Below are 20,425 nucleotides of genomic sequence, written 5' to 3'. Positions count from 1 at the left end.
CAATTTTCCACTCTCTGCCCATAACCTTTCATTGCCTTTACAATCAGAACCTATCTATCTCTGTCCTAAATATACTCCATGACCTGGCTTCCACAGCCTTCTGTGGCAGTGAATTCCATAGATTCCGGCTGAAGATTCTCCTTATCTCCATTCTATAAGTTCTTCCCTTTATTTTAAGGCTGTGCCCTTGGGTTCAAGTCTATCCTACCAATGGAAATATCTTCCCGACATCCACTTGGGCCATTCAGAATTCTGTAAGTTTCAATTAGATTCCACCCGCCTCCCCACCACATCCCGCCACCAACCCCCACCCAATCCTTCTAAATTCCATACAGTATAGACCCAGAGTCCTCAAACATTCCTCTTATGTTAGGCTGTTCATTCCTGGGACCATTCTTGTGACTCTCTCCTCTGAAACTGCTCCAGAGGTAGTATATCCTTTCTGAGATATGGGGCCCAAGACTGCGCACAATACTCCAAATATGGCCTGACCAGAAAAGTCATTTGGTTTCATCTTATTGGAACATTTTTAGTAGCTCAAACGTAGTAGCCACCACGTATGTACAACATGGTTTATTCTGTAATATTCTGTGATGCGGTGTGCATACAGAGGAAAATGGTTGTAGAAATATATTGCTTTGAAACTTTTTGGTGCTGGATAAGAATCCAATGTGCCAGGTAGCATGGATATTCTTCTCATGCTCTGAAAATGCTGACCATAAAAGATTGAGTTCCTCCATAACTGTGTGCAGTATTCATACCAGAAATATTCTATTAAACACTTATAGGGTCCAACACATGGTAGTAATATCTGGATTACTCCCAATGCTACAAGCTAGTTAGGACAGAGCAGATGAATGCATGGCTGAGGAGCTGGTGTATGGGAGAAGGATTCACATTTTTGGATCATTGGAATCTCTTTTGGGGTAGAAGTGACCTGTACAAAAAGGATGGATTGCACCTAAATTGGAAGGGGACCAATATACTGTCAGGGAAATTTGCTTGAACTGCTTGGGTGGATTTAAACTAGTAAGGGTGGGGGGGGGAGGTGGGACCCAGGGAGATAGTGAGGAAAGAGATCAATCTGAGACTGGTACAGTTGAGAACAGAAGTGAATCAAACAGTCAGGGCAGGCAGGGACAAGATAGGACTAATAAATTAAACTTCATTTATCTCAATGCAAGGGGCCTAACAGGCAAGGCAGATGAACTCAGGACACGGTTAGAAACATGGGACTGGGATATCATAGCAATTATAAAAACATGGCTCAGGGATGGGTAGGACTGGCAGCTTAATGTTCCAGGATACAAATGCTACAGGAATGATAGAAAGGGAGGCAAGAGAGAAGGGGGAGTTGCATTTTTGATAAGGGATAACATTACAGCTGTGCTGAGGGAGGATATTCCTGGAAATACATCCAGGGAAGTTATTTGGGTGGAACTAAGAAATAAGAAAGGGATTGGGATTGTATTATAGACCCTCCCAATAGTCAGAGGGAGATTGAGGAACAAACTTGAAAGGAGATCTCAGCTATCTGTAAGAATAATAGGGTAATTATGGTCGGGGATTTTAACTTTCCAAACATCGAATGGGACTGCCATAGTGTTAAAAGTTTAGATGAAGAGGAATTTGTTAAATGCGTTCAAGAAAATTTTCTGATTCAGTATGTGGATGCACCTACTAGAGAAGTTGCAAAACTTGACCTGGCTATTGAGGGAGTGCAGCGTAGGTTCACGAGGTCAATTCCTGAAATGGCTGGACTACCTTACGCTGAAAGACTGGAGCGATTGGGCTTGTATACCCTTGAGTTCAGAAGGCTGAGAGGGGATCTGATTAAGACATATAAGATTATTAAAGGATTGGACACTCTGGAGGCAGGAAATATGTTTCCACTGATGGGTGAGTGCCGAACCAGAGGACACAGCTTAAAAATACGGGGTAAACCATTTAGGACAGAGATTAGGAGAAACTTCTTCACCCAGAGAGTGGTGGCTGTGTGGAATGATCTGCCCCAGAGGTCAGTGGAGGCTCAGTCTCTGGGTTCATTTAAGAAAGAGTTGGATAGAGCTCTCAACGATAGTGGAATCGAGGGTTATGGAGATAAGGCAGGAACAGGATACTGATTAAGAATGATCAGCCATGATCATATTGAATGGTGGTGCAGGCTCAAAGGGCAGAATGGCCTACTCCTGCACCTATTGTTTATTGTCTATTGTCTATTGTCTTAGGAAATAAGGCAGGGCAGGTGACTGAGGTGTCAGTGGGGGAGCACTTTGGGGCCAGCGACTATAATTCTATTCGTTTTAAAATCGTGATGGAAAAGGATAGACCAGATCTAAAAGTTGAAGTTCTAAACTGGAGAAAGGCCAATTTTGACAGTATTAGGCAAGAACTTTCGAAAGCTGATTGGTGGCAGATGTTCGCAAGTAAAGGGACGGCTGGAAAATGGGAAGCCTTTAGAAATGAGATCACAAGGATCCAGAGAAAGTATATTCCTGTCAGGGTGAAAGGGAAGGCTGGTAGGTATAGGGAATGCTGGATGACTAAAGAAATTGAGGTTTGTTTAAGAAAAAGAAGGAAGCATATGTCAGGTACAGACAGGATAGATCAAGTGAATCCTGAGAGGAGTATAAAGAAAGTAGGAGTGTACTTAAGAGGGAAATCAGGAAGGCAAAAAGGGTACATGAGATAGTGTTGGCATATAGAATTAATGAGAGTCCAAAGGGTTTTTACAAATATATTAAGGACAAAAGGGTAACTAGGGAGAGAATAGCGCCCCTCAAAGATCAGCAAGGCAGCCTTTGTGTGGAGCCACAGAAAATGGGGGAGATACTAAATAAATATTTTGCATCAGTATTTACTTTGGAAAAGGATATGGAAGATATAGACTGTAGGGAAATAGATGGTGACATCTTGCAAAATGTCCAGATTACAGAGGAGGAAGTGCTGGATGTCTTGAAATGCATAAAGTGGATAAATCCCCAGGACCTGATCAGGTATACCCGAGAACTCTGTGGGAAGCTAGAGAAGTGATTGCTCGGCCTCTTGCTGAGGTATTTGTATCATCGATAGTCACAGGTGAGGTGCTGGAAGACTGGAGGTTGGCAAACGTGGTGTCACTGTTTAAGAAGGGCAGTAAAGACAAGCCAGGGAACTATAGACCGGTGAGCCTGACCTCAGTGGTGGGCAAGTTGTTGGAGGGAACTCTGACGGATAGGATGTACATGTATTTGGAAAGGCAAGGACTGATTAGGGATAGTCAACATGGCTTTGTGCGTGGGAAATCATGTCTCACAAACTTGATTGAGTTCTTTGAAGAAGTAACAAAGGAAATTTATGAGGGCAGAGTGATAGATGTGATCTATATGGACTTCAGTAATGCGTTTGACAAGATTCCCCATGGGAGACTGATTAGCAAGGCTAAATCTCATGGAATAAAAGGAGAACTAATGATTTGGATACAGAACTGGCTTAAAGTTAGAAGACAGAGGATGGGGGTGGAGGGTTGTTTTTCAGACTGGAGGCCTGTGACCAGTGGAGTGCCACAAGGATCGGTGCTGGGGCCTCTACTTTTTTGTCATTTATGTAAATGATTTAGATGTGAGCATAAGAGGTACAGTTAGTAAGTTTGCAGATGACACCAAAATTGGTGGTGTTGTGGACAGTGAAGAGGGGTACCTCAGATTACAACAGGATCTGGACCAGAAGGGCCAATGGGCAGAGAAGTAGCAGATAGAGTTTAATTCAGATAAATGCGAGGTGCTGCATTTTGGGAAAGCAAATCTTAACTGGACTTATACACTTAATGGTAAGGTCCTAGGGAGTGTTGCTGAACAAAGAGATCTTGGAGTGCAGGTTCATAGCTCCTTGAAAGTGGAGTTGCAGGTAGATAGGATAGTGAAGAAGGTGTTTGGCATGCTTTCCTTTATTGGTCAGAGTATTGAGTACAGGAGTTGGGAGGTCATGTTGCGGATGTACAGGACATTGGTTAGACCACTGTTGGAATATTGCGTGCAATTCTGGTCTCTTCCTATTGGAAAGATGTTGTGTAACTTGAAAGGGTTCAGAAAAGATTTACAAGGATGTTGCCGCCAGGGTTGGAAGATTTGAGCTATAGGGAGAGGCTGAACAGGCTGGGGCTGTTTTCCCTGGAGCATCGGAGGCTGAGGGGTGAGCTTATAGAGGTTTACAAAATTATGAGGGGCATGGATAGGGTAAATAGGCAAAGTCTTTTCCCTGGGGTCAGGGAGTCCAGAACTAGGGGGGCATACGTTTAGGGTGAGAGGGGAAAGATATAAAAGAGACCTAAGGGGCAACGTTTTCACGCAGAGGGTGGTACGTGTATGGAATGAGCTGCCAGAGGATGTAGTGGAGGCTGGTACAACTGCAACATTTAAGAGGCATTTGGATGTGTATATGAATAGGAAGGGTTTAGAGGGATATGGGCCGGATGCTGGCAGGTGGGACTAGATTGGGTTGGGATATCTGGTCGGCATGGACAGGTTGGACCGAAGGGTCTGTTTCCATGCTGTACATCTCTATGACTGTATGACATGACATGCAATGAGATCCATGCTTCTATTAGAAGTGCATCCACTTTGCATTAAAGTCCCAAGTGCATATGCTGCATCCTTGAATGCAACATCACAAGTGACCAACCTCTACAGTTTATCAAAACTAATAAGGCAGGAGAGGTGCCAGGAGAGTGTCATGCATCATTGCAGACATTCACCCCAAGCATGGCGAAGAAGGAGAAATTGGCGATCTGCTTTACAGACAGGGATCTGGAGGTCAGTGGTGGATGATGTGGTATGGAGAAGGCCATGTCACAAGACTCTGCCAGCCTGGCCCAAGGGTGCCACCCAGGGCAGTGCAATCTCTATCGTCCAGAGGAATGCCCAGCGATAATGAAAGAAGGTTGATATATTTCTCTGTTCCACCAATATAAGTGCCACCACCAGCTTCTGCTACTGCACCCACCTCCCAACTCATGCTACCATGCTTACTATCCTCCCTCACTTGAATCTTCCCATATCAACATCTCTCATACATGCACATATCCAGCACTCCCGTGCCATGAACCCTGCATGACCTCTGCACTGCCTACTCATTCATTCACCTGGATTACCGCACCACATTTCCCCCACCTGCACCAGCACAAGAAGTGTATCTCACTCAGACCCTCAATCAAAAGTTATTTTGCTCAATCCCTCACTTTCTCTCCTTTCAAGGGAAAACAGCCTTGAAAGGGCAAGCTGTACATTAACCTCCTCACTCACGATGAGGCGAGGATATTAGGGCAGACCAGAGAATGCTGAGACCACTCAATGTGGAAGCCTCCATGTCCTGGCACTGATGTTAACATGCCTCAACTTTTACCCCTGGGTTACAGCATTACTTCTTTTGGACAGGCCTCAGTGGGGTGTGTAGTGTTCATTGTCAAGAGGCCTGTCCAGCAAACATGCCTTCCTCCAGCTTAGAAGGAAACAGCACAAACATGTCAGAGGATACACCTTGTAAGCAATTCAGTGCCATGCCTCCACCAGCTGGTAAAGGAAAGAACCACACCAGGTAACTCGGAGGACTGTCAGAAACCAAAGACATGTTCAGCCCAAGTTGTTGGTGATTAAGAACTTGATTAAAATGCAGACAGGTTTGTCAGAGGCACTGGACAACCTGGTACAAATGCTGCAGGTTTGGCCCCACTCATTTGCACCATGCTGACTCTAGCATGCAAGCATCTGGCTGCCTCTATTGTCAGATTGGCAGTTGCTATGGACAGCCGGGTCCGGAACTCAGAGTTTGCTGGATTTACGCGTGCATCAGCACTCCATCATTCCACCTGTTGATGCTCAACACCAATGCAAGGAGATAGGGAGATGATGGCCCCAGAAATCTCCTCTTAGGATACACCAGAAGTAGCCAGGCTATCCATCTCCACTCTTCCTTCCACTCTGTGAGATGTCATGCTGAGGAGGGCATACTTCCCTCAAGGCAATACGTCTGGACCGTCCATATAAAAGGACTCCAAGGTCACCTGACCAAATTTCCAAGGCCAACAGCTCCAATGTAGGATAGGTTCCCTACATCCCAACTGCAGAACCTGGAATTGCACTGTGACATAGTGTGAGGGAAAGAAAGAAGATGACATTCTGAGGAACAGAGGATCCAAGGTGTGAAGTGAGCAGCTCCTGCAACCATGTGTAGGCAATGGATAAATCATCAGTTGCTGCTACTTTGGCAACTAGACTCCATTTTTCCAAGTAGGTAGAATTATGACTGCATCATATTTGGCTGATATTTTTGCATCATGGTTGGCCACGGGTGAAGTCCCAGAAGATTGGAGGGTAGCGAATGTTGTGCCATTATTCAAGGAGTGCTGCAAAGAAAAGAACTGTAGACCAGTAAGCTTAACACCTGTGGTGGGTAAGTTACTTGAGAAGATTCTGAGGAATAAGATGTACATGTATTTGGAAATACAGGGTTTGATTAGGAGTAGTCCACATGGCTTTGTGAGTGGGAGATCATGCCTCACAAATTTGTTAGAGTTCTTTGATGAAGTAACCAGGAAGGCTAATGAGGGCAGGGTGATAGAAGTAGTCTATATAGATTTCAGTAAGGCCTTTGATAAGGTTCCATATGATAAGCTGCACTGGAAGGTTAGTTCACATGGAATATTGGGCGAGCTAGCAAATTGGATACAAAATTGGCTTGATAGTAGGAAGCAGAGAGTAATAGTGGAAGGATGCTTGTCAGACTTGAGGTTTGTGACTAGTGGTGTACCTCAGGGATTGGTGTTGGGCCCATTGCTGTTTATTGTCTACATCAATAATTTGGATGAGAATGTACAAAGTAAGTTTGCTGATTGAAATTAAAATGGGCAGAATTGTGCATAGTGAAGAAGATCATCAGAAATTGCAGCAGGAGCTTGATCAGCTGGGGAAGTGGGCTGAGAAATGGCAAATAGACAATTGTGAGGTCTTGCACTTTGTAACGTCAAATCAAGGTAGGAGGTTAATTGTGAATGGTAGGGGTTTAAGGAGTGTAATGGAACAGAGGGATTTTGGAGTTCAGGTTCATAGTTCTCTGAAAGTGGAGTCACAGGTATACAGGGTGGTGAAGAAGGCTTTTGACACACAGGTCTTTGTCAGTATGGGCACTGAACATAGAGGTTGGGAAGTTATGTTGCAGTTGTACAGGACTTTGATGAAGCCACACATGGAGTATTGAGTTCAGTTTTGGTCACCTTGTTATAGGAAGGATGTTATTAAACTGGAAATAGTGCAGAAGAAATGTACAAGGATGTTGCCAGGACTCAATGGTCTGAATTATAAGGAGAGGTTGGACAAGCTAGCACTTTTTCTTTAGAGTGTAGGAGACTGAGGGAGGACCTTATAGATGTGTATAAGATCATGAGAGGCATGGAGATGATGAATGCATTCAGTCTTTTTCCTAGGGTTGGTGAATCGAGGACTAGAGGGCATCAGTTTAAGGTTAGAGGGGAAAGAATAAAAGGGAACCTGAGGGCAACCTTTTTACACAGAGGGTAATACACATATGGTATGTACTGTCAGCAGAAATGGTTGAAGTGGGTACATCATGGATTGAGGATTGGCTGTCTGACAGAAGGCAGAGAGTTGGGATAAAAGGTTCTTTTTCGGAATAGCAACCGGTGACGAGCGGTGTCCCGCAGGGTTCAGTGTTGGGGCCACAGCTGTTCACATTATATATTAATGATCTGGATGAAGGGACTGGGGACATTCTAGCGAAGTTTGCTGATGATACAAAGATAGGTGGACAGGCAGGTAGTACTGAGGAAGTGGGGAGGCTGCAGAAGGATCTAGGCAGTTTGGGAGAGTCGTCCAGGAAATGGCTGATGGAATTCAATGTGAGCAAATGCGAGGTCTTGCACTTTGGAAAAAAGAATACAAGCATGGATTACTTTCTAAACAGTGAGAAAATTCATAAAGCCAAAGTACAAAGGGATCTGGGAGTGCTAGTCGAGGATTCGCTAAAGGTAAACATGCAGGTTGAGTCCATGACTAAGAAAGCGAATGCAATGTTGTCATTTATCTCAAGAGGGTTGGAATATAAAAGTACCGTTGTGCTACTGAGACTTTATAAAGCTCTGGTTAGGCCCCATTTGGAGTACTGTGTCCAGTTTTGGTCCCCACACCTCAGGAAGGACATACTGGCACTGGAGTGTGTCCAGCGGAGATTCACACAGATGATCCCTGGAATGGTAGGTCTAACATACGAGGAACGGCTGAGAATCCTGGAATTGTATTCATTGGAGTTTAGAAGATTAAGGGGAGATCTAATAAAAACTTATAAGATAATACATGGCTTTGAAAGGGTGGACACTAGGAAATTGTTTCCATTAGGCGGGGAGACTAGGACCCGTGGGCACAGACTTAGAATTAGAGGGGGTAAATTCAGAACAGAAATGCAGAGACATTTCTTCAGCCAGAGAGTGGTGGGCCTGTGGAATTCATTGCCGCGGAGTGCAGTGGAGGCCGAGACACTAAATGTCTTCAAGGCAGAGATTGATAAATTCTTGATGTCACAAGGAATTAAGGGCTATGGGGAGAATGCGGGTAAGTGGAGTTGAAATGCCCATCAACCATGATTGAATGGCGGAGTGGACTTGATGGGCCGAATGGCCTTACTTCCACTCCTATGTCTTATGGCCTTATTAACAAAAAGGCATTTCAACAAATACATGGATAAGAAAGGATTAGAAGGATATGGGCCAAGTACAGGGAAACGGGGTTAGTGTGGATGAACATTTTCATCAGCATGGACCAGTTTGGGCCAAAGGGCCTGTCTCTGTGCTGTAGGACTCTGACTTTATGACTCTATGACATGCATAAGTATGATTTACCTGTTAGTTTGCATTTGATCAGAATTTCTTAGACCAAAGATTTTCAATGCACACAGTTGGCTAATGCCAAAGGGTCACAAAGTGTGTAATGCTCACTGTGTATTTTATCTTCAGTGTATGAGTATTTGTGTGATGCTGTTGCCCTTTCGAGGGCCTCACATCACTTGAACTTAACGCTCCCTCCCTTACAGAATAAAACACATAACCCATCCACTTTGGTCACAGCCACCTTCATTTTCACTGCACATTTGTTATTGAAGCCCAATGGAGGTCAACAGAAGTTGGTCCTCAAACAATGAGTCTCAGGGTCTGCCTCTCTGTCTTGTATTGCCATATGTAAATAGTCCCTTCCTGGTAGCCCTCCCCATAGACCTTGCACTTCCCCAATTCCTGACAAAACTCATCTATCATGTCTCCCCATCTTGTCTTCATCTGCACATACCACCACCCCAGCCCCAGACATATAAAGTAACCATGCCAGTATTGTAATGCACTGTCTCCTTGTGGAAGCCAGGAGTCTTGCTCACCATCAATGACTCTGCTCTCTCGCATAACCCGTTTCCGTGCCATGCTCTATTGTTTCCGCCCCCTCCCCCAACTTTACATATTGAATTGGCCCCTTCAATATTGTAATCCTTTCTGTATTCCAGCAATATCATTCAAGTCAAGTCATACTTTAGCCTCTCTCCCACAGCAACAGCCCCTGACAAACCTTCTTGATTTTTAATGAATGGATCTAGGACTGACCATGATCCATTCTACTGAGTGACTTAGCCAAACAGTTCTGAATGATGAGTGGCAAGACCCCTGACTTTACATCTAACTATCTTCCCACAAAGGTCAGCACAGTGGTTAACACTGTTGCCTCACAGCCCTAGGGTTCAATTCCAGCCTTGGATGACTGTCCCTATGGAGCTTGCACATTCTCCGAGTGTTTACGTGGGTTTTTGGCAGGTCCTCTAGATTTCCCCCACAGCAAAAGATGAGCCAACTAGGTGGATTGTATATGGGAAATTGTCCTGTAGTGTCTAGGGATGTGCAGACTAGGTAAATGAGGGCTTACAGGGATAGGTTGGGGAGTTGGTCTGGGTGGGATTCTCTTTGGAGGTTCAGCGCAGACTCAATGAGCCAAATGGCCTCTCTCTGCACTATGGTGATTCTATGATTCTTCTGTGAACTCTCCTGCTAATTGTACCAGTCCCACATAGCTGACTGGGGCCCAGACCCCAGACTGCAGAGATACAGACACCTGATCTTGACCAATCTACTGACTTTGAGAACGGGTCATTAGTTTGCAGCATATGCAGTGTGTTTGGCATACACACAGCCATCATATGATGCAGGCATGGGACTACCTGCATTGTACGATGTAGCAATAAGTCCAGCCGTGTGACTGATGGCTGCTGACAAGCAGTCTGGTCTTGGGTCTGCGCTAAACTGTAAGGTAAGATTGAAATACTGTGGGCCTTAAAAATGTGGTCAAGGGAGCAAAGTACTAGAAGGTGAAGTAGAGATAGTGTGAGCATTCAGGTAGCCACTGAAGTTTGGAGTTTGAGATGCAGTCTGGTCCAATTCATGGGCTGGGTGCCTGTCCCTGTTTGCAAAATGTCCTTGCAGTAGCATTCTAATGATAGGTGCCAATATAGTATTACATAAGTGTACTGTAAATGATATATACCATGATGATGAAAAGTGGCTGGCAAGTGCCTGATGCCTTTTGACCATACAGCATACCATGAGATGTTAGTATTGGGTGTTCAAGATGGAGAGGTGGAGGAGAAATGGTGAGCTGGAGTCACAGGTTCTCATTCTGGCTCTCATGTTGGGAATTATTAGCAACTAGCTTTTATCCAGCAGGTGGTAATATAAGTTAATGAGGTGAGATTAACTAATAATGAAGCTGATAATGAGTGATAAACTCTGTTAATGCATCTCTCACTGTTTGCTCAACATCTGGAATTTCGTTGGAAAATGTGACTTGCTGCTCTCTATGCAATAAAGGTCTCACTCAATTTATCATGCAATTCTTCCAAATTTCTCACAATATCCCACTTTGCTCAGGGCCTAGGAAGATTCTGTATCTTATTTAACCACAAAAACAAGCACCAATACCAAATAGCACTATATGATCCACGTTCAATGGTCTATCGAGCCCCATCAGCTGTTGGCTCTGAGCCATGATGCAGATTGCGAAGCAAACCAACATTTTCTGGTCAATACTCATTAGTCTTCCTCTGGAGGCTTGAGACTATGGAGTCAGCTCCCTAATCCCCTGGACTAGGTCAAGTATACAATCACTTCCTCTGGCTAGCTATCCTATTCCACTAGCTTTTCTTAATGCAATCCCAGCCCAATGTTCACATGGTTCTTGTCAATAGGAACATGCAACATTCTTTCTCAACCATGCTCAAACATACTAGGTTGTCACTTATAAAGCTATTTTAGGTAGCTCTCCTTGTATAAGATAGGCTACAATAAAAAAACGTTTACTGGAAACAAAAATGCTACCTTGTGATTGTGGTTCCTTTCCGAGGCCACCAAGCATTACAGAGTTAATATTCCATGATCCAGCAACAAACTCCTCCTTTTGTTGGCGAATTTCTGCAATTTCCATTTCTTGTTTCCTGTTATAGGAAAGGAAAAAGATAAATTAGATTCTTAGAGCCACAATAATGATTAAAAATAGAACCCATAACAGCCCAGATGTTGGAGTGACATTGTCGGCAAACATGTCAGCAGTCACTAGCATTACAACTCTGAAAAAGACAGCAATGTCAGCACTGTGCACATGGACAGTATAATAGCATTCACTCCCTAACAGCACTGTGGAACAACCTACAGCACATAGCCTGCAGCAGTTGAAGAATGTAGCTCACTGCCACCCTCTCAAGGGCAGCTAGGGATGGACTATAAACGTTAGTTATAGTCTCATTCATGAATAAAAATACAATCACCAGTTACTGTCAGTCATTCTATTCTCCCAAGGAGGGTGTACTAATGACGATCCCCCACAGAAAAAATGAAAGTGATCAGGGAATTCATGAAATCTTGCATTTTTTATTATGTTAATCTTGCTGTAAAACCTTTAAAAAGCTCAGGTGTATCTGGGATTTTAAGTGTACCAAGTTCAGTATTACTGCATTCAGTCTCAACTGTCCACATTTTATAATTATGTAGTGTCAACTTTCTCCATTATGAAAAAATCAGAACTAAATCTAATTATTCAACTAAATCCAATTATAATTATTTATTTTGTTGCAAGAAAATTTAAACTAAAATATGAAATTATTTACTGATTTGTTATTTGTGAGAATATTTCAATATTCAGCCTTTTTATATTCATTCATGGGGACATGGGAGTTGCTAGCACAACCAGCATTTATTGTCCACCCTCAAGAAGGTAATAATGACTGCTTTCTTGAATCACCACAGTCCTTGGGGTCTAGGTATACCGACAGTGCAATTAGGAAGTATCTAGGTTTTGATCTGCCGACAGTGAAATATTGGCAATATAGTCTCAAGTCAAGATGTTGTGTGGCTTGAGAGAATTTGTGGGTGGTGATGTTCCCATGTAACAGCTGCCCTTGTCCTTCTAGGTAGTAGTTTGAAATGCTGTTTAATGAATCTGAGTGAGTTGCTGGACTGCATCTTGGGGATGTATGCATTACATGTCAGTGCTGACTGGAGTCAGTGTTGATAGTAGCGGCTGAGATTGAAGCAAGTGGTTAGTATTCCGAAAACATGCCTGGCCTATGCCTTTCAATGGTAGACAGGCACTGGGAAATCAAGAAAGGAGTTACTCACAACCTCTGCCTGGCTCTTGTAGTCACAGTATTCAAATGGCTGGTCCTGTTGTTTTTGGTCAATGATATCATGCACACTGTTGATAGTGGGGTTCATAATGATGATGTAATGTAATGCCAAGGGGAAATAATCAGATTCTCTCAATTTGAAGATGGTTATTGCCTGGCATTTGCGTAATGCAGATATTAATTGCTACTATTAGTACAAGCCTGGATGCTGACCAGATCTTGCTAAATATGGATATAGGCTGCTTAAGTATCAATATCCAAGGAGCAGCAAATAGTGCTGAAAGCTATGCAATCATAGTGAATAGTTCCATCTCTGAACTTCTTATGAATGAAAGGACACGAATGAAGCCACTTGAGAAGATTGGGCCCAACATACTATTCCGAGGACCTTCTGTGATGTCTTGAGATTGGGATGATTGACTTCTAACAACCAAAACCTTGCTCCATTGTGTTAGAATAATTTCATCCTAATATGCACTAACACCAATTTCCCAGGGGTTCCTTTTTGCCTTACTTCATCAAAAGCTGCTTTGGCATCAAAGAGAGTCAATCTTATCTTAACTCTGGAGTTCAGTGTTTTTGTTAGTGCTTAGATTAAAGCTGCAATAAGTTCAGGATATGAGTGGCCCTGCTGGAACCCAAATTGAGTGTTAGTTTGTAAGGTATTCCTGACCAAATACTGCTTTATAGTAGTGTCAATCAAAAGTCAACCAACTATACAACTAATTAATTTGGTTGGATTTACTTCTTTTTTTGTGGACAGGCCTTTCGTGAGCAATCTTCTATATTATTAGGTAGACATCAACATTATAGCTGTACTGATCAGCTTCGCTAGGGGCTTGAGCACTAATCTTTAGTAGAGTTGCTGAAATTTGTAAGGGCTCTTCACTTTTGCAATATTCAGTGTCGTCGGCTGTTCCTTGATATCATATGGAGTGAATTGAACTGGCTAAAGACTGACATCAGGAGTTGGCCAAAAAGCTGCTTGCAAACCTCAGCCTCATCTTTTGCACTGATGTGCTGGGCTCTACAATTATTGAGAATGGTAATCTGTGGGACCTGATCTTCGTGTTAATTGTTTAATTGTCCATCACGTTCCTAATTTGATGAGTTCAAAATAAGCACACTTCATAATGGAGAGTATCCTTAATGTGAAGACCACATGTTGCCTCCACAAGAATTGTGCAGTGGTAAATCCTACTAATATTGTCATGGACAGATGCAAATATAACAGATACATTAGCGAGGACAAGGTCAAGTAGGCTTTTCCCTCACCACCTATCGCAGATCCAGTCTAGCAACCCATGTTCTTAGTGACGTGTCCAGCTTTGTCAGCAGTATGGTGATGAGGCACTCTAGGCTATTGACAGTGAAGTCCCCCACCCAGAGTACATTCCTCAGTTCCCTCAACATTCCTTCTATTGGTGTTCAACATGAAGGAGATTGATTCATCAACAGAATGTTAAGGAATGGGTGGTAGGTGGTAATCAACAGATTTCTTTGTCCAGATTTAACTTGATGCCATTAGATAGTATGGTATCTGTCCATATATCACTGTGCCCCCACCAGTGAAGGATTTAACCTGCCAGTATGACACAGGAATGGCGATTGGTGTATCTGCAGCATGCTCTCTAATATATACTTCTGTGTGTCTGATTATGTCAAGCTGTTGCCTCAATGGTCTGTCTGACAGTTTTCCCAAACTGGCACAAGCCTCTACATGTTAGTAAGGAGAACTTAACAGGTTTAACATGGCTAGGTTTGTTCATGTAATTTCCAGTGCAGTGGAGAGAAATGTTTCATTTCTTCTCTTACACATAATGAGTTATATATAGTTATTGTTTATTTAGAGATCCACATTGCTGTGAGTCTGGAGTCATATGTAGCCAGAGCAGGGATGATGGACCATGTAAGACCTCTGTCCCTAAAGGGTATTAGTGATGCTGATGGGATCCTGCATGATTTTGTGGTCACCATTCCAGATTTATAAATTGAATTCAAATTTCACCATCTGCCGTGGCCTCACAGTTTTTGCCTCAGCCTCTGTGTTATTAGTTCAGTGGCATGGCCCCAATGCCATGACCTCACTTTGTGACATTATTTTCGATATTACAGCTGCTGCACACTATGTAATGACATAAGCTCATGTCAGGTTTAAAGTGATGTTGGGTAAGGGATAATCTGTACAAAAGAGATTGCTACATTTTTAGGTTTGTTTCTTCAAGTTCAAAGCTGTGTATCGCTGTTTTGTTTTTGACTGTACAATCTAGCCCGGTTTGATCAGTATTTATAAACAATGATAGTTAATTCTAATTTAAAATATTCTACATCTATGAAACAAATTCCCAACAGAAGCTATTTACTGTTTCAATTCTGTTTCTTGAGCAACAAGTAATTTTATTGCCTCATCTCCTTCGTCCTCGCTGTCATATAAATGAAAGGCAACTCTTAAGTAGTCTGTGCCCTGCAGAAACAAAAGATAAGATTAATTTTATTATATTCTAGCTGTTGACATACATTTCACTGTTTTGTTTCCTTTCTTAGGTGACTAAATGGTTCTGATGGAGGCTAGAGAATTGTCAATATCGAAAATTTGTACAGCTCTAAGAATGTAAACATGTAGAATGGACATAAATCCATTTTGACTGTATTAAGTAGAGTCAAAATTGCATAAAAATCTAATCACTGCCCTTATTATGCTTTAGAAAGTTTCAGTACTGTTATTAGACATGAAGTAGAAAGATTTTTAGAAGTACATCACTGATAATCTATAACGAAATCAGATGTCACACAAGGTGATGAAGGAGCAGTGCTCTAAAAGCTTGTAATTACAAATAAATCTGTCGGACTTTAACTCGGTGTTGTGTGACTTCTGACTTTGTCTACCCCAGTCCAACACTGGCACTTCCACATCAGGTTTATAATGAATATCAACAAGATTGCATGTATTGCACAAATAATTTTTCATTAGAATGAGCCATGAGTTGTACACTTACAAAAAATTTATTTTGAATATAACAGATATTGTGCAGTACTGAGTGGAGCACAATGGAGTACAGTACTGGTTGTTCTGCTATAACGTGCATTTTGTTAACATGAATTCACTGTAACACGATTTACAAATTGGGGACATTGTTTCTAAATCACAACCTTTTAAAACATGTGTTGGCTGTAATGCGATTACATCGCCAACACTTTACATGCTGTTTCTAAAGCGCAATTTTTTTATAATGCGGAGTTGCACACGAATGCAACCATCACGTATAGAAGAACTGACTGTACAGAATTACTAAGGACATCAAGTTCCCTTCCAAGCCACATATCACCCTGACTTTAGCCTGAAGTGCTGTTTCTTAACTGACATGGGGTTAAAATCCCTTCCTAAAGGTCATGTAGATATTTCAAAACCCCAAGGACTGCAGTAATTCAAAAAGGAAACTCATCACTAGCTTCTATAGGGCAACTGGAGATGGACAATAAATGCTGGCTCAACCAGCGACACCAACATGGCATTAAAGGATTTTCACAAATTGAGTGAGTGCTGCACTGTGGAAGATGTCGAAAGAAAGATGTCCAATAAAATTCAATATGATCCAAAAATGGGCCGGGCGCTCATAATGTGCAGCTGAACTGTTCATTGTTTCTGATGCAGGTAGAAAGCAAACTGCACTGTCTGCTTATTCACATGATTGCAGTAAGCAGGCAGTATGAAACAACCTGTAGAGTGGCTGCATGTCTGAGAAGGGGGCTCAAAATCATGAACAGTTGCACAAGTTTAATCTAACTTGTACTACTTCAAACCAGTCTACACCACCTAAAGGAAAGATATATTTTAATTGGAGATAGTGCTGGGACTTGAAAACTGTAGCACTGATAAAGCACAGCAGGTCTGGCAGCATTTGAGGAGCAGGAGAATGTTCCTGATGAAGGCCTTATGCCCGAAACGTTGATTCTCCTACTCCTCGGATGCTTCCTGACCTGCTCTGCTTTTCCAGTGGCACATTTTTTGGTTCTGATCTCCAGGTTCTCCTTTCTCACTTTCTCCTGGTGCTGGGAGTGGCTGGCGAAGAAAATCTGTTGTGCAAGAAATATGTCAAAGATGCAACACGGGAGGGAGCAGTTCCGAGGTACAGGGGAGATGGTGGAGGATCTTGGGATTTGATTTCAAATCCCACCACAGTGGGTGCTGTTTAAAATTCGATTCATACATTAGTACTGCTGACCAGGGACAAATCTTCCAGCTCTGAATAATGTAGGCATTAACAAAAAGGTTTGCAAAGAAATTAGAATCATGAGAAATTAGAATCGTGAGAGATTAGCGTCATGAGAGATTAGAGTGAGGAACTTCCCGACATTTAAAGCAGAAAGTCACATTTTCCACCCAAAATGAGATCCTTGCTCATGAGACACAAGAGGCCTAATTACATGAATTAACATCTCATTATTAGTTAATCTTGCCTCTTTTAGAGTCATAGAGTCATGGAGCTGTACAGCACGGAAACAGGTCCATCGATCCAACTCAGCTATGCTGACCAGATATCCTAAATTAATCTAGTTCCATTTGCCAGCTTTTGGCTCAAATCCCTCTAAACCCTTCCTATTCATATTCCCATCCAGATGCCTTTTACATGCTGTAATTGTACCAGTCTCCACCACTTCTTCTGGCAGCTCATTCCATTGGTGCACCAGCCTGTGTGTGAAAAGGTTGCCCGTTAGGTCCCTTTTAAATCTTTCTCCTCTTACCTTAAATCTATGCCCTCTAGTTTTGGACTCCCCACCCTGGGGAAAACACCTTAGCTATTCACCCTATCCATGCCCCTCATGATTTAAAAAACTTCTATAAGGTTACCCTCAGCCTCCAATGCTATAGGGAAAATAGCCCCAGCCTTTTCAGCCTGTCCCCATAGTTCAAACACACAAAACTTGGCAACACCCTTACAAATCTTTCCTGAACACTTTCGTGTTTCACAACATCCTTCCGATAGCAGGGAGACCAGAATTGAACGCAGTATTCCAAAACTGGCCGAACCAATGTCCTGTACAGCCGCAACATGACCTCCCAACTCCTATAATCAATGTACTCACCAATAAAGGCAACCATACTAAATGCCTTCTTCACTATCCTGTCTACTTGGGTTTCCACATTCAAGGAACTATAACCTGCACTCCAAGGTCTCTTTGTTCAGCAACTCTCCCCAGGGCCTTACCATTAAGTGTATAAAGTGAAAGTGAGGACTGCAGATGCTGGAGATTAGAGTCAAGATTAGAGTGGTGCTAGAAAAGCACAGCAGGTCAGGCAGCACACGAGGAGCAGGAAAATCGACATTTCGGGCAGAAGCTCTTCCTGATGCTGCCTGACCTTCTGTGAGTTTCCATCACCACTCCAATCTTGACATTAAGTGTATAAGTCCTGTCTTAATTTGCCTTTCCAAAATGCAGCACCACACATTTATCTAAATTAAACTCCACCTGTTAAGCCTTGATGAAATTGGCCCATCTGATCAAGGTCCCGTTGTACTCTGAGGTAACCTTCTTGGCTGGCCATTACACCTCCAATCTTGGTATTATCTGAAAACTTAGTAACCATACCTCCTATGTTCACATACAAATCATTTACATAAATGACGAAAAGCAGTGGACCCAGCACCAAGCCTTGTGGCACATCGCTGATTACAGGCCTCCAGTCTGAAAACCTCTACCACCACCCTCTGTCTTCTACCTTTGAGTTAGTTCTGTATCCAAATCGCAAGTTCTCCCTGTATTTCATGAGCTCTAACTTTACTAATGTATTTATTTACAGGTTCTGATATTTCCCACCCGGCAAAAGAAAACTGGATGCCAGAATTTCCTGAAATGAAAGTCAGAGTGATTAAAGTGTCAACTCCAGCTCACCGCATGGTCTTCTGGATCTCCATCTTGGATTGCAGTCAACAATACCTCAGGGCATGCAACCCATGCTGCACCTTACACAGACTCTGGCATCCACATGTACCTGCCTTACCACAATGTGGTAAGCAGATCTCTGACCCATTTGCAAGATGGATCTGCATTTCAATGCTGCATTTTGGAGCACATGGCACAAGGACAGAAACCCATCTATGGATTGGATCAGGTAGCATCTCAGGGTTCCTCACTTACTCTCTCAGCATTCAATAATTTGTGAATGTGCACAACATCCCAGACTTGCCTTGCCTTTTTGTGCTTTATCACCTCAGCCAGAACTTAAAGATTCACTACTTCTGTCTTGCCTTGCTGTTTAAGTCAAGCAACTTGTCATGGTTAGTCAAAGGGAATAACATGCTGCTATACAGCAATGTGCTACGTCAATCTCATAATGGTGTCATGCGCCAGCACTGCACATAGCAAATGTATTGCATGTGCATCAACCAAATGGCTGAATCATAAAATCTAAGATAAACAGTCCTTCAAATGGTAAGTCAAGGGTTTTGTCCACAATCTGTTCATGGGCATGGATAGTCAGCTGGCCACTTGTGGTGGTCAGCTTCAGGGGTCTGTATCACTACAGTCCAGGGAGTGCACCTCAATGAATCCTGCAGGTCTGGTTGAAACAGTCTGGAGAGTTCAGCACAGGCCAGTCAGAGATCTGGCAGTTATCATTTGGGGCTGTCTGTGCAAGTCAGTGAGGTGAGCAAGCAATTATCAGTCCTGGGGGTCTGTCCAACAAAAGTCAAGGGAAATTATTAGGGCCACTGCTGAGATAGAGAAGTGGGGAATCTGAATTCTGTGAATTAGAAGCAGCATCCCAAGATACAGATGGGACAATAATTGTGAAGATTTAAACTAGACTCCACATATGAGGGTGAGCTGTGGGGAGAGATGATTAGCATTATGGTTGGCCTGATTAAACTGTAGGGCTGGTACTCAGGGGGTAATGTTCAGACCTGGAGGTAAGTCAAAGTGGTAACTTGCAGAGATTCAGTACTGATGGACTCAACAGGGCGAACTAGAAACAAAGGAGATTTGGCGTGGGGTCTGTGATTACTGATATGAACCCATGACTCACTGTGTCAAGTTCAACCTACATTGCTTTCCTTATTCATGCAATACGTGAATATGCAGTACACATGGAAAACGGCGACAATAACATGCAGTGGCGTCAGTCTTTTGAAAAATCTGTCCAAGCATTTACTTCTTGTAAATGATGAAGCCCTTCAAAGTTAACTGCATTAATTAAGCACTTTCACTATAGTTGAAGTCATCTGCAATCAGAGCATCCTGCATTTGAAAAGGTTCAAGTCCTATCCACTCCAGAAGTCATAGACTCATAGAGATGTACAGCATGGAAACAGACCCTGGTCCAACTCATCCATGCCGACCAGATATCCCAACCCAATCTAGTCCCACCTGCCAGCATCCGGCCCATATCCCTCCAAACCCATCCTATTCATATACACATCCAAATGCCTCTTAAATGTTGCAATTGTACCAGCCTCCACCACTTCCTCTGGCAGCTCATTCCATACACGTACCACCCTCTGCGTGAAAAAGTTGCCCCTAGGGCTCTTTTATATCTTTCTCCTCTCACCCTAAACCTATACCCTCTAGTTCTGGACTCCCCAACCCCAGGGAAAAGACTTTGCCTATTTACCCTATCCATGCCCCTCATAATTTTGTAAACCTCTATAAGGTCACCCCTCAGCCTCCGACGCTCCAGGGAAAACAGCCCCAGCCTGTTCAGTCTCTCCCTATAATTAAAATCCTCCAACCC

At 42.9% G+C, this 20,425-nt stretch overlaps 1 protein-coding gene across 1 annotated transcript in view; it reads right to left on the bottom strand.

The window, feature by feature from the left end:
• The window catches only part of LOC140466671 (coiled-coil domain-containing protein 87-like), a 101,444-nt gene that overhangs the window by 19,800 nt on the left and 61,219 nt on the right, over positions 1 to 20,425 (bottom strand). Inside the window, exons 15-16 of the mRNA XM_072562119.1 lie at positions 15,060 to 15,160; positions 11,393 to 11,508 (exon numbers count right to left, since the gene is read on the bottom strand). Of these exons, the coding sequence (XP_072418220.1) occupies positions 11,393 to 11,508; positions 15,060 to 15,160 (217 nt within the window). The remainder of the gene's footprint in view (positions 1 to 11,392; positions 11,509 to 15,059; positions 15,161 to 20,425) is intronic.

This window comes from Chiloscyllium punctatum, chromosome 44, assembly GCF_047496795.1.
Source record: "Chiloscyllium punctatum isolate Juve2018m chromosome 44, sChiPun1.3, whole genome shotgun sequence".
NCBI lineage: Eukaryota > Metazoa > Chordata > Chondrichthyes > Orectolobiformes > Hemiscylliidae > Chiloscyllium > Chiloscyllium punctatum.
This window is presented reverse-complemented; position numbering and strand designations above follow the sequence as displayed.